This window comes from Haliotis cracherodii, unplaced genomic scaffold (assembly GCF_022045235.1).
Source record: "Haliotis cracherodii isolate W230 unplaced genomic scaffold, xgHalCrac1.p SCAF_24, whole genome shotgun sequence".
In the NCBI taxonomy this organism is placed as follows: Eukaryota; Metazoa; Mollusca; class Gastropoda; order Lepetellida; family Haliotidae; genus Haliotis; species Haliotis cracherodii.
In genome coordinates, this window is record NW_027266280.1 from 4,796,100 (window position 1) to 4,813,449 (window position 17,350).

Here is a 17,350-nt window from a genome sequence, read left to right on the forward strand (position 1 = left end):
CAAATACTGAAACGAAATAAGAATTGGTATTCACTTTCCATTTGCGCACGGTACGAACATTTCGCATGAAAAAGTATATACATTACACAATGAAACTTTAAATTTTTTAAATGATATGTCTAAAAAGACATTCAAATTATGATCAGTTTAGGCAACGAGCATATATCTGTCTTCGATGTAGAGTATTAGTTTTTAACATTATCCAGGGTCACAGAAAGGTCAAGGGTAGATAACTCCAAATTGCAGACCCGGCGTGCTCATATGAAACGATCAGTTTGGCCAGTACAGGGATGAACCTGATATGAATAAGTCGATGCTTACAGTTTGATTAAAGTCATGGCAGGCAGTCGAATTGAAAAGTTTGGAACGATATACTCAAGGTACTGTAAATGAGAAATGAATGGTTTTGTTCGATGAACCCTATGCCGGGATATTCATGTAGGCTAGGGAGTAGGCCTACATCATGTTCAGCTCGGTGCACAGGAACTCGTTTTTGATCAGTAAATAAACTATGTACCCTTAATAGATAGACTAGATCTACTTACAAATAGGGTAACTAACATTTATTTATTTACTGACCAATAACGAGTTGCTGTGCCTGGGTAATCACAAAGAATATCTTTCACATTTTACGTTCCAAGGATTATGAGTGTATTTAGTTTATTATGTCTATCATGCGTGTTAACTTATAGATCAAGCCTGTTATTTAAAGTTAGTAACAACGGATAATAGTATGTAGATAATTTATTGGTGTATTACACCAGCCTAACTAATGCTGAAGGGGGTCATTGTCCGCACAGGTACAACAGATATGTAACCCAGGTATGTTTCTGGATACAAACAGGTACCCAATGATGAGTCCATTCCGTCACAGGCTGTAGTGCGCAATTCGCTTAACCGGTTCCTTTAACGCTTACGTATATGACACATCCTGGATGCCAAACTGCGTTAAAAGTCAACATGTCAGTACGTGTTGTATAATTTTCTCTCGCTGTTTCCTTACCATAAATGGATCAGAAATGTCATACAGTTGTATGAGATGCGTTCCAGTTTGCTGTATACAAAACGAGCAAACGCAGTGATGTACATACATTACTCTTATATTCCACGATGCACAGCTTTATCAAGCATGCTCTCGTCATGAGGCAAAACAGAACTACAAAATGAACCAGTTTCGGTTTGGGGTTGAGGAAAAGGACCTTTTAGGGTACATGGTACCTTTCTGTATTCTGATTTTGTCTGGGTACACTGTTATTTTTAAGGAATGAAGAGTTATGGGGATGTTCCCCTACTTAAAACTCATCCCTGCTTTTACACTTTGACAAAAAAAATTCTTTTGGAAAATATTTAAAAAATAAACCAGAACCCTTTGTAGACTGTATTTATACAGTGTGAGTGCCTTTGCATGATGCACGAGGAATACGTTCTCTGCCGCTGTTGCACGTGCCTCAAGCTCCCAAGGGGCGGTCGGGTAGCCTAGAGGTTAAAGCGTTCGCTCGTCACGCCGAAGACCCGGGTTCGATTCCCGACCTGGGTACAATGTGTGAAGCCAATTTCTGGTGTCCCCCACTGTGATATTGCTGGAATGTTGCTAAAAGCGGTGTAAAACCATACTCACTCACTCAAGCTCCCAATGTGAGCTTCACAATGCATGGTACACAGCTCTACATAATTTCATGAGGTCCTATGCTGGTATTATATGAATTATTGGCTCATTTTAAATGCATGCTGACGGTGATTATAGGAAAAATAGAGCCATGAACAAGGGTGTATACATATGTTTATCATTATGTAACTATTTAACAGTAACCTTTACACTGTACTGTCATGTGTTGCCGTAGCTGAGGTTGACAATTAGACATTCTCAAATCAAACAGTACAGGTTCAACCCCACTGGCGACACATTTTCCCCCCAAAATGAAATCATTCCCTTGAAAAAATATTTATATAGTTCCATCTCTTCCAAGTGAAAATTAATTGAAACGTTGGTTCAGGATAATGTATAATTCACAAACAACTCTATTCCTTAAAAATAATGGAGCATTTAAACAATAGAATGATGTCACAGATGTGTTTTGAATCCAACCCACTCACTCACTCTGATAATGTCATCTACATGATCTACTATTTAGCAAATACTGTATTCGATGTAATAAGCGCACAGGGCGCTCTCAAAATTAGAAATAGGGAGCTCTCATTAGAATATAATTTTGGTGAGATTAAAATGAGGTTGAAAGATTGTAAATTTTGTGGTTTATGCTGACAGCCTGAAATGATAAAAATGAAGAATCTGTTTGTTTTATACACGATAGATATATTTTTGAGAATTTAATTGCCCATAATTAAAGGTGCATATAACAAACAAGTATGTATTATACACAAATAAATAAGTCTTGTGTACATTGATCAATCGGAAAGTATGCTAACTGGGATTGTTCACTAGCCAATATACATGTATTAGCAAATATCGCCGGGGGCGCTTATTAGAGCAGGGTGCTTATTACGTCGAATACGGTATCTACAAAATGCGGGTGAGCTACAGTCGTGGTCTGAATATTACCATGAACCATCACATGTTCCAGGCTTCAGGGGTTGTTGAAGTCTGGAGCACTGAGTGAGGTGGACTGCCCAGTATGGAAGTCTGTGTATGAAGCGTTCCCCCCTCAGAAGGAGCCGATGCATGAGAGACCAATTCCAGAACAGAAAGTCCGGCCTATTCTGTACCCGGAGGACTTTGTGAGAGTGTAAGTGGCGGACATTCTTTAATATTACCCAGAGGGCAGAAAGTGTAACATGGTAACAAGTTTTCTTTGTAAAAACTCTACAGGACTCGTAGAAATTTGCCATTATTAAGTGTTTTGCTATATGTTATCATTATAAGGACCAGTGGACTAAAACAGTTTGTTACTATCGCTGCCATATGTATTCGGGGGAGGTAGGAACGTTGTGTATAGAAACCTGGTACTGATGATGGGTGATTTATTATAATATTTATTACTAATAGTAACAGATTCTTAAAACTTCAGTTTTAACTTTTTTGTAACAGTTTATTCTAATAACTGTTTATTCTTATTAATATCTCAAATTTTGTTGCATGATTCGTTCTAGCAGTACAAAAATCACCTACTTACAATGTCTGGATGAGAACAGGAAATGGCAGCAAACTGCTGTGCCATGTCAGCTTTAACATTAAAAATAACATTTACAGTGTTACTGTTAGCGTTTGATGGGGGTCATGGGTCCTTGAGGTTTGCTGTATAGTATTTGAATGCATGGACATATTTAATCTTGTGACCCCTCGACTGGCATGCTTAATTTTGACCTCTATTTTATTCTTTCAGAAAGTACTATAACACATTTGGTAACACTGATGTCGTGGACCTGGGCAATGAGTCTGTGAAGACAACATGTCAGAAGTAAGTCTGTGTGTAGAAGATCTATTTTGAAAGGTGCCGAGACCCGGTTTTTATTTATATGGAAGGTCCCAAGACTTGGTGTTTATTCAAGGCAGGTGTTTCATGTTTTCAGATGGAGATTTTTACATCAAAGTTTTGTGTTGTTTCATGTTCTGTACTGCAAGCTGGTCTGATATAGGGCATGCATCCTTACAGACATTGACTGGTGGGGAAAGGGAGCAGGACGTAACTAAATTTGCAGCCTGGGTCGTTGGACCCAGCGTTTATTCACGACAGAGGGTCGTTGCACCAAGCGTTTATGCACGGCAGACGGTCGTTGGACCCATCGTTTATGCACGGCAGGCGCTTATTCCAAGCAGGTGTTTATTCAAGGATTTACGATACTACAGACATTCTGTATTCAATTACAAACATGCCCAGTGATTTCCGACTGAATACTTGCACTGTGTAACTCTGCACCACTTATTCATAAACTTGTCATTTCAGTTGAAGGAAATATTATTAATTTTATGTGGTGTCTGGTGTCTGCATCATTGCAATATGGCTGAAATATTGCTGATATCACTCTCTGGTGACAGGGGACAGTCAGGTAGTCTAGTGGTTAAAGTGTTCGCTCGTCATGCCGAAGACCCGGGTTCGATTCCCGACATGGGTTCAATGTGTGAAGCCCGTTTCTGGTGTCCCCCGCCGTGATACTGCTGGAATATTGCCAAAAGCAGCGTAAAACCATACTCACTCACTTTCTGGTGACCTGGCAGACCATGTATCATTTTGTCCTTATCAAAGTTTACAGCATTGTCACTGGAACCTCTCACTTGGAATTGATGACTGTCATCTCTCACATCATCTCCTATCACCTATCTGTTTAAATGGCAGGATATTCACTAGCTCCCATCATGCCATAAATAGGGGCGGTCGGGTAGCCTAGTGGTTAAAGCGTTCGCTCATTACGCCGAAGACCCGGGTTCGAATCCCGACATGGGTACAATGTGTGAAGCCCATTTCTGGTGTCCCCCCGCCGTGATATTGCTGGAATATTGCTAAAAGCGGCGTAAAACCATACTCACTCACTCACTCACTCATGCCATAAATATCTGTGTTTTGCCAATATATTCATGAAATAGGAAATAGCATTTCATTAAATTAGCATATCAGGACTTATATTTGCAAGCTTTTACATCCAACAACTCTTTAGCTGTCTTTTTGCCAAGTGCTGCGTAAAACAGCAGTCATGTTACCATGGTTACAGTTATTCCATAATGGTTGTTGAATGGACATATTGCAGCAGATCTGGCGTGGATGCTCACATCATCAGCCATTTGTGCATGTTGTGTGCTTCCTGTATGTCCTGTTGTTGCTGACTGCAGTGTGTATCCATGGCAACCCCTCACTCACTCATGTTCATCTTTCTACCCTAGGTTTGTGGAGAAGTACTTCGACCTTCAGGAAAAGGGAGTCCAGCCAGAGGATCTGTTTGACAAGACTACAGAGATCTTGAAGACAGAAAATGCTCGGCTTCGTTCAGTAGATGAACATGCAGAGGTAAGCTCTGGACTGGCTGCTTTCATTAAGAAATAAACGACTTGTGGTCGTTGTGTATCATACAGTAAAACACTGCAGAGAGAATGGTTTATTCTCCCTGCAGTGTTTTACTGTATGATAAACAAAAACCACAAGTCGTTTATCAATAAGAAATATCACCATTTTCTAAGCATTTCTAAGGATTTTCATAAAACGTGCAAGCTGAATTTATATGATGATGACTCCCTGAATGCAACTATATTTTATGTACAGGGGGTTTAAGTTTGGTATGTTCAAACTTTTCTGGTTCATTATCTGTACCTTTTCTCCCAATACCGATAGTCAAATTTCTCTCACTTCTGGGTGCGATCGTTCGGCCATTGCATTCATCAGCGCTGTCCAGCTACTTCCATGGAGAACAACTCAGTAGATACTAGATACTCCCCCTTAAAATAAGGTTGTCCAATTTACTACGTCATCAAGTTGCAAGCGCATGTTCAAATCGTCAAATGACGTCATGATAGAGCAATGTTTTATCGTGAAATAAACCATGCTTCGTTCTTCATTGTTCTTTGCGATTTATCTTGCAGGTATCTTATGTTTGATGACAAACAACATCATATAGTTAGGAAGACATCAGATCGTTTCATAACTGCTCTGACGGATTTTGAAGTTCATCACATGTACTAGTATAGAAGTGGTTTTAATCTCAGTTCTCTGCACAACATTTTTGTTCCCTTTTAAGTCCTTGTGTTTCTTGTATAGTTTACAATGTTTTTTCTTAGAAACAGGATAGTTGATTGAAATTAAAATTTGAATAATATTGCAAGTGATCACTAAATATTATGGTCGGTAGGGTTTTTAAACTTATCCTATCTCACACTATGCGTTTCTTCATTCTTCTTTCGATCCTTTTGTGGAAACGTACTTGAAAAAGGTTTCCAGTTTCTAAAAACAATTCACCCAAACTCATACCAGCATCGCCATGGTCATCACCCCAATGAATGGGTGAGTATTGTTTTACGCAGCTTTTAGCAATATTCCAGCAATATCACGGTGGGGGACACCAGAAATTGGGCTTCACACATTTTACCCATGTCGGGAGTCGAACCCGGGTCTTCAGCGTGACGAGCAAACACTTTAACCACTAGGCTCCTCGACCGCCCCTCATCACCCCAATGAATGGGTCAGACACTGTAATCCTCTGTGTTGTGACCTTACACGATATGATCACCTGACGACCACGGTCACACAGTGTTTGAAATAATTGTTTCATGCCCAACAGAAAAGTTACCAGCCACGGGGAGGCGGGCAGTCAGTTATTTTGGACACTGCTGCCACATCACTTTCTTTCTGATTGACACCCTTGGAGACATGTATTGTGTTTTAGAGTAGATTTTTGTTTTTTTACGTGAACTTTACAACATTAATTTGGGTGTTTGGGTACAAGGCATGGAAAACGCCCGGCCCCTCTTAACTGCAGAAATTGGCAGGGTTTAGAATTGATCATTTTTTGCATTGCAAGTTTTTATATCTAGATTTGATGTTGGTGTTTCTTTCGATAAGAACTTGGCCAATGAAGATCTGGGTCAGAATTGATCTTCAGCAACCCATGCTTGTCGTAAGAAGTGACTATCAGGATCGGGTGGTCAGACAGTTAATGCCTGTCATCATATTCCATTTGCATAAATCGATGTGTATGATGTCAATCACTGGATTATCAGGTCCAGACTCGAATAGACCTGTGAAGATTCCGGGGTAGAATAGGTCTTCAGCAACCCATGCTTGCCGTAAAAGGCGACTATGCTTGTCATAAAAGGCGACTAACGGGATCGGGTGGTCAGGCTCGCTGACTTGGTTGATATATGTCATCTATCCCAATTGCGTGGATCGATGCTCATGATATCAATCACTGGATTGTCTGGTCCAGACTCAATTATTTACAGACCGCCGTCATGTAGCTGGAATATTGCTGAGTGCGGCGTTAAACAACAAACCAACCAACCAGACTCTAATATTTACAGATTGCCATCATATAACTGGAATATTGCTAATTGCAGCATTAAATAACAAACAAACATGAACTGATTCATTGGAAGACCACATCTGGAGACTAGTATATACTGACCGCTCATATCAGAAACCTGTCAGTGTCATAAGTTTTCCTCAGGTATTTCAGCAGGTGTAAATGTTGCAGTGTCTGATTTGCTACAATTGTAGCCCCTCCATCTAGGTCCTTGGAGATGAATGGAAAATAAGAGATTATTTTTTAATAACACTAGCATTTAACTTGTCATTACAACCAGCAGGTATTACTTCATAGAATGAACTTTAATCAGTATGCTATGTTTTGTCGTGTTTATAGTATGGGGCAGTTGGGTGGCCTTGTGGTTAAAGTGTTCGCTCATCACACTGAAGGCCTGGGTTTGATTCCCCACATGGGTACAATGTGTGAAGCCCATTGCTTGTGCCCCTGCTGTGATACTGATAGCGTATTGCTAAAAGCAGCATACAACTCACTATTTTTATTAATGTATTTTAATTGATAATAATGATAATACTGTGTATATTGGTAATGCACCAAATCCATACCTTAGAGCATACTGAAAGCACTACATCGTGTATCAGTATTCCACACAAAGGAATGTGGGCGGTCGGGTAGCCTAGTGGTTAAAGCGTTCGCTCGTCACGCCGAAGATCCGGGTTCGAATCCTGACATGGGTACAATGTGTGAAGCCCATTTCTGGTGTCCCCTGCCGTGATATTGCTGGAATATTGCTAAAAGCGGCGTAAAACCAAACTCACTCACTCACTCACTCACAAAGGAATGTAACAGTCCTGTCTCTTCTTCAGATGATCTCTGCCCAGGAGGCGAGCAGCAAGGAAGATGGAGAGAAGCTGTAGCTGGTGGAACGACAAAACTGTGTGAATTATCATATTAGGGAGGAGTGTTTACCAGGGTGCCGTGTACAAAGCGATCTTAGCGCTAAGGTGATCGTAACTCCCATACCTTAACACAGACTTACGGCACTCGTAGCGCTAAGGTTGTTTTGTACAAAGTCACACAGCACTGGAAACTCCAAATGTAGAGAGAAACTGTCATATCTGCGTTTATGGAATGGTCATGGCTGAACGTCTCGCAGGAGATTAACATCTGACGCCATCCAGTACGTAAATCTGAAAACACATTTTTGTTATTTGCATTGTAAATGCAAAGGTTATTGGTAGTTTTTCAAAGTACTGTCTCTCTATCATGTCTATGTCATCTCTCACCATTGTGAGACAATGGACGCCGCTATGGAATGATACAAAGTCATGCTGGAACATGCAATGATACAATGTATGGAGTCATATTCTTCCGAGACAACTGAATTTGAGCTCACCTGGTAAACAGAAACTGGTAAAGCAAGTAAATCGTTGTTTGAGTTAATGTCGTATCTATTTTGCCGTGATGATGTGCACGTTTGTTTCAACTATGGGATTGAGAGAAAAGGATATTTATCATTCAAAGTATTCATCCAAAGTGAAATGTGCAAACAATTTCCGGGCTCAAATGCCATTTAATCAGACTGCAGAATGCAATCCCATTCATTGTACAACGATGTATGTTACACAAGCAGGGTGGTTCCGCATCTCCCCGTTTCTCCATGACAACAGGTGCCCTGTATCTTGAAGGAAGTCATCAAGTGCTGCTCAAAGACTGGAACACCAAAAGGGACATGTGACCTAAATAAGTCAGAATGTTTTTTGCACACTACACCAGTATATCTTGATTGAACGCACTTCATAAGATAAGGAGTTATGGGGAAAAAATCTTGACATTAAAAACAATATCTTTGTTATTTTTTATCTATGGAACAAGTCCTTTATTAGGATAGCAAGGGTTAGCTATTCGTCAGTTGATGTAGCTGAGATATTTCATTTTAACAACAGCCATGTTTTTGCATATCACCTTCTTGTGAATCATCCAACATGGCTCATTTCATATTATGACCCCTACAAATCTGACAAGAGTTAGGCTTGTTGTATTCAGGAAATGAAATTTGGGCTGTTGGGCTTTTCTTTTCTCCTGCTGTTGAACAAGTGTACCTGTCCAGTTTGTCTTAAACTTTAAACATGTTAAAGTCTAGTTTTGGTTTGTTATTATGCAAATAATCATGTTATAATGCAGTGCATTTCACTACCCCATTCCAAAAAGCGATCTTAGCGCTAAGACGGTCTTAACTCCCATACTTTAACATAGACTTGCAAAAGACGTAGGGCTGAGATCGCTTTGCAGAAGGGGAGCCATCTGCATGTGGTGTTAGAATGTGTGCACTTATCTACAAGTGTGTGACGTGTGTGTGAGATCAGACAATAAATTTCAAATCTTCAAAAAATGTTTTCTGTTCTGAGATGATCTGCCTCCTGGTCTCAGAGTCATATTTGGAGCAGCCTCTGGTGTTATGGTTTCTATGTTAGTGGGTTATGCCTAAAACGTCCCTAGTGAAATGGACCAGTGTAACAAATGAAACATCCCCCTGGACAGAGGAGGAGCTTACTCAATATATATATATATGTATATAGGTGTTGAGACGAAGAAATAATGACACTAAATATTCAGCAACAAAATCAAGGACACTAGTTTTTATACAGTCTCCTCTGACTGAATTTCAGGCCGCTGTCCGGCAAAATAATATCTGGCATCTCGATATGTTCATGTTCTGCAGGGGCTCCCCAGATGTGGCTTAAGGCTAGTACTATACCCATAGTAGATACTGTATGAAATGTTATTAACAGGAAGACTAGGTAATACGTACTCTGAAAATATTAAGTAGGTGATACTCACAAATGACTTAAATTTCCAAATTTGTAAGGGATATCAGTTTCTTGTAATAGGTATATGATAATAACATACGAATTGAGAACACATTACAATTGGTAGTAAATTATGACAGTAGATGTTTTGAAAATGTAATGTTTTTGGATCAGCGGTGCAATTTGTCAAACATTCATTCACGCGATGAGGCATACTGCATGTGAGTCGCTCAGTGGCGATATTGGGAAGCCTGGTGATGTGCAGCCATCGTGGTCCAAGGCCTATGACGTTGACAAACACATCTCCCTATCATTCACGCAATGAGGCACACTGCATGAATCTCCCAATGGCAATCTGAGGGAGCCTGGCGATGTTCGGCCATCGTGGTCGACGGCCTATGACGTTGACAAACACATCTCCCTATCATTCACGCAATGAGGCACACTGCATGAATCTCCCAGTGGCAATCTGAGGGAGCCTGGCGATACTCGGCCATCGTGGTCGACGGCCTATGACGTTGACAAACACATCTCCCTATCATTCACGCGAAAAGGCACACTGCATGAATCTCCCGATGGCAATCTGAGAGAGCCTGGTGATGTTCGGCCATCGTGGTCGATGGCTTATGACGTTGACATACACATCTCTCTATCATGACTGGGACGTGTTCAATCAGGGAAAGGTTTGGTGCTTGGAGGTGAGCGTTGATGATTCGTGCACAATTAGCACGGGTCTTGTCATCCTTAAAGACAAAAACGTTGACCCACCCCCTTGCAATCGGGACAACAAAGGGTGTCAGTGTCCCGACAGTACTGTCCAGTGACCCTTCCTTGCACGATATGGAACGGGGTTAGCTCTGTCATAATGATGCCATCCCACACCATAACTGACCCACTGCCAAATCTGTCATGAGGTCTCCGGTTGACATCGGCTTGACTTTCATTTCGATGTCACCAGACAAGACCACGCCTATCAAGGAAGCGCAAAGTGTAAACATGACAGATGACCAGCGGCAATTACTCCAGTTTTACGTGGTGTACAACTTTTGTCGGCAATACAATGATTTGTAAGGGGAGGCACAACATATGGCAGTCCAGCATGGCGATGAGTAGCATGTAGACGATTTGTAGAGGTCTGGCCTGTAACATGTACTCCAGGAGCCTGATGAACGTATGCAGCAGTTTGATTCACTGTTTGAGAGCCTGGTTTCGGATCAATCTCTTGCCATGGACGTGGGATGTCCTGAATGGGGTCGATAGTCAACATTTTGTGTTTGATGGTTCCTGTTCCATTGTCTGCTAATCGCAGACTCGCAACATTTAAGGTATTGGCCACAGAACGCTGACTTCTGCCGGCTTCGACATTCAAATAGCCCGTAGACATCCCGCTTGTTCACAAATGAATGAAATCAAGTGAATCATCACTGAATCAAATGTCAAAATCAGGAATGACACTCGACACATGGCGCTATGCATGTAACATGTCTGAAGATCTGGAGAAGAACTGGCCTGGGATATTCCTTCCCCGGATAAGAACTGGCCTTGGCCAAACATTGCCCGGAGAAGAACTGGCCTCGGCCAAACATTGCCCAGGGAAGAACTGGCCTTGGCCAAACATTGCCCGGACAAGAAATGGCCTTGGCCAAACATTGCCCGGAAAATAACTGGCTTTGGCCAAACGTTGCTGTGGAAGAACTTGCCTTGGCCAAACATTGCCCGGAGAATAGCTGGCCTTGGCCAAACATTGCCCGGGGAAGAACTGGTCTTGGCCAAACATTGACCGGGGAAGAACTGGCCTTGGCCAAACATTGCCCGGGGGAGAACTGCCGTATTGTGCAATACTGCCGTCATACTGTGCAATACTGCCGTCATACTGTGCAATACTGCCGTCATACTATGCAATACTGCCGACATACTGTGCTAAATCCACGGCAGGTCGAACACTCAACATCTCTGAACTGTTCGTTTTTTGGTCGCTATTCGTACACACAATGACGTTGTTGTGTTTATACGGGTCGACAACTGAACGAAGCGCCATATAATCACTTAGGCTAAGGATTTCATCAACAACAGTTGCAAAACACCTGTCCCGTGTGTAGGGTCGATCACAACTATATGAGGGAGGGGCATGACAAAATGTACATGTACTTTGGGGAGGGGCATGACAAAACTTGACATGAAATATTCTGGTAGGGGGACAGGGGTGGTGGTGTGGGCAAACTGTACAGTCTTACCCACCGGTCGGCCGCATATTGAATTACAATTCCGAAGTTCAGATGACGATCCGGGGGGGATAGGTCTTCAGCAACCCACGCTTGTCTTAAAAGGCAACTATGCTTGTCGTAAGAGGCGACTAACTGGATCGGGTTGTCATACTCGCTGACTTGGTTGATGCATGTCACCGTATCCCAATCGCGTGGATCGATGCTCATGATGTCAAACACTGGATTGTCTGGCCCAGATTCGATTATTTACAGATATAGCTTGAATATTGCTTAGTGTGGCGTTAAACAACAAACAAACAAAATGTTGACTGCCAAGTCCCACTGAGGCCAGATTAGATCCAGACTAAATCATGCTTGTAGTAGCTGTCCAACATGTGATCATGAGCCTCGAGACTTTACTGCTTGTCACAACACCCTGACGGCGGCGATCTTTGCTCATGCTATCACTCACTGGTTTGCCTGGTTCAGACACAGGCTATTTATAGATCGCCGTGACATAGCTGTGGCGTTTGTGCGACGTTACATAACATTCCTTTATTCATTCAACGCCATGAAGAAAAGTATTTCTGACGACATTTCCAGATTTCAAGAGCCAAGGATTCTGTAAAAGGGTGTCCCCCTTCCAGTTGGTCGGACGCGTCTTTGGAGGAGCGGCAGCATCATAATACACTATATGACCCTTTCTCAAGTTGGCATATTTCTTGTACATATGTGCTGACTTTCTTTTGTGAAGGAATCCGTTTCTTCTCGTTCTTTTTTTCGAGGATTAGAAGGTTCGACAAAAGCCTCTGATGTTCGTTAGAACGTATCGACGGATGAATCCTACCACAGTACACCAGGCACGGTACGCGTTCCACTAATCATCCAGAGGGCACGGCTCAGGTTTCAGTTCAGAACACACTTATTTTACCCCGATATTCCACATTCTCAATGATCTTTTCACATATTTTCATGCATAAACAACTTGACTGTTTTTCCGTTTCTTGTACATCATAAGCTGTTGTTCATGCTTGGCTACAGGCATTCAGTTTACAGGGTATTCAGTGCGAGACAATCACAAGAAGATGTGCATATTTGAATTATTAATCCATGGAATCGGGTCCTACTTTTTAACGTCCGCGGGCGTCCGGGAGGTTTCATCAGTCATCTAGGAGTTAAATAATGCACTGCAGTCAGTCAGTTAAACATGTCTTTCTCAGTAAAACAAATAAAACACCCACGAAATAAGTACAACGAAAATTTTTTAAGAAATATTTAATAGGCCATGAAGTGGACCTTATGGTAATAACACAAGTTTGTTTAAAAAAATGTTTGTTTGTTTGTTTGTTTGTTTGTTTGTTTGTTGTTTAACACTCAGCAATATTCCAGCTATATGAGGACGGCCTGTAAATAGCCGAGCCTGGGCCAGACAACTTATGCAGCGAGTGACATCATGAACAGCGATCTACGCAATTGGGATACGATGACATGCATCAACCAAGTCAGCGAGCCTGTTGCCTCTAACAAGCATAGTCGCTTCTTACGACAAACATGGGTTGCTGAAGACCAATTCTGACCCGGATCACTCGTATATGTTTGTTCGATGTTTAACGTCGGACTCAGCAATATTCCAGCTATATGACGGCGGTCTGTAAGTAATCGAGTCTGGACCAGACAATCCAGTGATTTACATCATGATAATCAATCTTTTTTGTTACATAAGCAAATTTACATTGTAGCCTTCAAAGACTAAGTTACGACCACCGCGTCAGTTCGAATAAAAGAACATGTTATTTGGTACGCAGATTCAACATAAAGAATATTGGTGTATGTAAATATTGTCTTCATATATTTTATTTTTTCGATATTTGTTTCACTAATTTAATTTCAAATCGCACCGCTTTTCTCAATGCTTTTGAGATTTGTGTTAAATAGTATTTGGTATTCTGAGGTAAGCAATAAGCCTCAGAGAGAAAAAAATGATGGTATTCGTGATTCAAGGGAGGAGAGGGATAGCACCCTTATTAATGGCATTTTATTATAATTAATACAAAAACAATTATATAGAATACACTTTATTATTTAGTATCATTCTTCCAGAGTTTCCGGACGTAATTAAGTAGGACCGCTGGAATCCGAATTTACTTGTTCGAGTAAGCTTCACCTCGGATATATATAATTTCTTTCGTTTGAGGGACGAATTAGAACGAAATTATTTTCTCCTAACGTCGGAAAGCACAACAAAGGGAGGTAACCTGGTTTCGTAATGGGTATATAAGTAAAGGCGGGTAGTTGAAACTTCATTCTCAAGTGTGGTGCAGTCGGGCTGGCTATATTAAACATGGACGCTGACAAGCCCATATCGGAGAAGTTAGACGAGATTCTTCGCCAATTGGAAAGATCAAAAGCCGAAATAGCGCAATCAGTTGAAGATCGTTTACTGGGTTTTCGTGAAGAATTTGAGAAAACGACCAAAGAGATATCCAAGTTGAAAGCTGAAAAGGAATTTGTGTGGAAACGAGAAGGTTGTAGAATACAACACTCATTCAATACTGAAACTTTGAACAATTTAAATCAGTTAAAGTTTGCCTTAGAATTTAAGAAATACGACTACGCGGCGGAGCTTGTTGAGACGGAAAAAAACTCGGATCGAGCAGAGAATCAAACTTATTAAGATTGCCTATACGTCGGAGGGTGGATGGGAGACTGTAAAAAATAATTATGTTGCACGAGATGTGGCGTCCGACTCCGAAGACGACAAGAAAATTACAAGAGCAGAAAATAAAGCTGTCAAGAAAATCAAGTCCAAGATGGGGCGTTCTGCACGCAGTCCGTACTATAGACCACGTGGTGGTCGTGCTCCTAGTGCTACTGTCTCTTCTGCAGAGCCAGCGGCAGTCAACAGCTTCTCCATGCTTAATCAGCCCTTTCGGAGGAACTCATCAAGTGGAGCGTGCTTCTCATGTGGGGGATTTGGCCATTTCAGACGTCAGTGTCCGATGTCCGGAGAACAACAACCCGCTCAGACTACAGGACGAGGAGGAGGATCTGCCCATTAATAAAGAAACTGACTCACAAGTTAAGTATGACGTAGGTCATAGTGATAATCATGTGTAACTGACTGATGATTGTTTTGAATATGAACAGGGCCATGCAGAAATCATTGTGAAGGATAGGCTAAAACAAAACATTTTTTTTTGGCGTCGAATCGGAAGTTCAGACTACGTCACTGATATCATAGAAAATGGATACAAAATTCCGTTTTATTCAACACCACCCAATACGGTTTTAGGCAACAACAAGTCTGCTAGATTGCACGAAGAGTTTGTATCAGAGGCTGTGTCTCAATTACTCAAAAAAGGTTTAGTGGTGCAGTGTGATATAAAGCCTACATTTGTTAATCCTTTGTCAGTGTCAATCCAATCTTCAGGTAAGAAGAGACTGATCTTAGACTTAACATGGGTCAACAAGCATGTATGGAAACAATCGGTGAAATATGAAGATTGGAGGACAGCCATGATGTACATAAACAAAAATGATGGGCTTGTAAAGTTTGATATTCACTCGGCTTATCACCATATTGACATATTTCCTCTTCATACCCAATACTTAGGTTTCTCATGGGGGACTGGTCCAAAAATAACATATTACAAGTTTCTTGTTTTGCCATTCGGGCTTACATCGGCGCCTTATGTTTTCACCAAGGTGACCCGTCAGTTGGTAAAGTATTGGCGTTACAAAGGCTATAGAATTGTTACTTTTCTTGATGATGGTATTTTGTCCAGTGACTCTATGGCTAATACTACAATTATTGGAAATGCTGTCAAGCAAGATCTCATAAAGTCCGGTTTTGTACCAAAAAGTGAAAAATCTTTGTGGGCTCCATGTCAGGTTATGGAATGGCTAGGCTTAATAATTGACACGAAGTGTATGAAACTATCAATCACTCGTCGGAAGGTTGATAAGTTACATCAGAGTATCATCCCGTTATTGAAAGGTAGCGGGATTGTCCCGGTTAGAAAAGTGGCTTCAGTCGTGGGGCAGGTGATAAGCATGAGCTTGGTTGTAGGATCTGTCGCTCAGCTCATGACTAGGGCTTTGTCTATGCAGACGGTGAGTATAACATCATGGAATGAGTTTGTTTTGACACAGTACAGCAAACATCAACTCGAGTTTTGGTTACATGAGATAAATAAATATACAGAGAGAATATGGTGTGATCAGTCCATAGTAACGAGAGTGGTATACAATGACGCCAGTAGTGTCGGCTACGGAGGGTATTGTGTACAGTTTGGTGAGGAGCAGTCTCATGGGCAGTGGTCGGTGGAAGAAGCTGCGTTGAGTTCTACACACAGGGAATTAAAGGCAGTGTATATGGTTCTGCAGAGTTTTCTCCCTTTGCTGAAGTCACACAGAATCAAATGGTTTTCTGATAATAAAAATGTTGAAAGCAATGGTCTGTTTGGTGTTTATGATTTAAATTTTAACATGATGTCGATTCGGGTTCGGTTTTGAATTTCCTGTTACAGGTGTTTTTGATCCCGTGTTTGGTGACGAGATAGCAGAGCTACCGCCGAGTGTGAAGGAATTAGCCAAAGCAATACCGGGACTGCTTAATCATGCCAGAGCGACTTCCACGTGCAGAAAGTACATGTATGGTTTCCGTGCTTGGAGAAAGTGGGCTGTTTCTAACGGTATGCCTGTAGGGTTACCGTTATCTCCCTTGCATTGTGCGCTTTATTTGCTGTCAGTTATACAGCGGTCGGGTTCTTTTTCGCCCGTGCTGTCAGCGTTTTATAGTATTCGACACTTTCATGTCATTGTTGGTTTGCCCACTCCCACGGACAAGTGAGTGAGTGAGTGAATATTGCTTAACGCCGCATCAGCAATTTTGCAGCTATTCGCGGCGAGAAAAGTCTTTTGTGTAATCAGATAGCAACCAATAGAATAAAAGTGATGTTGAAAATCACTAAAATCTCAGTCATGTATCACATTCAGAAGTAAAAGACTGACTGTTCAGGTAAAAATCTATATTTTATCATAGAGTTTGATTTCCTTTAAATACGCTAAAATCAAGTGATTAGAAACTGTGGTAAAAAGTTCAGATAAGGTACGAACATTATCATAAAAACGTTGTCTGACAAGTGCAAAATCAACACATTCCAGCAGAATGTGCTTCATAGTAAGAGGGCTATGGCAAGGTATACAAAAAGGTGGATCTTCACCCTTCAATAAATATGAATGTGTATAATAACTGTGTCCAATGCGGCATCGCTGCGAAACAACTTCATCATGACGATATAAACCAGAATGTGCGTGACCACCAATCAATGGTTTGATAGCATGAAGTTTGTTCATAGTCTTGGTATTCCAACTTTTTTGCCAATGGTCATTCACATATTGTCTGATGGA

At 41.3% G+C, this 17,350-nt stretch overlaps 2 protein-coding genes across 2 annotated transcripts; both read left to right on the plus strand.

The window, feature by feature from the left end:
• The first annotated feature begins 234 nt into the window (after positions 1 to 234).
• Positions 235 to 9,286, plus strand: LOC139472322 (small ribosomal subunit protein mS23-like). Its single transcript, XM_071254767.1, has 5 exons — positions 235 to 380; positions 2,583 to 2,744; positions 3,342 to 3,416; positions 4,835 to 4,958; positions 7,791 to 9,286. Exons 1-5 carry the CDS (start codon positions 337 to 339, stop codon positions 7,839 to 7,841), a joined length of 456 nt encoding a protein of 151 aa, XP_071110868.1. The 5' UTR covers positions 235 to 336; the 3' UTR covers positions 7,842 to 9,286.
• A 6,171-nt stretch (positions 9,287 to 15,457) lies between these two features.
• On the plus strand, positions 15,458 to 16,453 carry LOC139472529 (uncharacterized). Its single transcript, XM_071255004.1, has one exon. It carries the CDS (start codon positions 15,458 to 15,460, stop codon positions 16,451 to 16,453), a length of 996 nt encoding a protein of 331 aa, XP_071111105.1.
• The last annotated feature ends 897 nt before the right edge of the window (positions 16,454 to 17,350 follow it).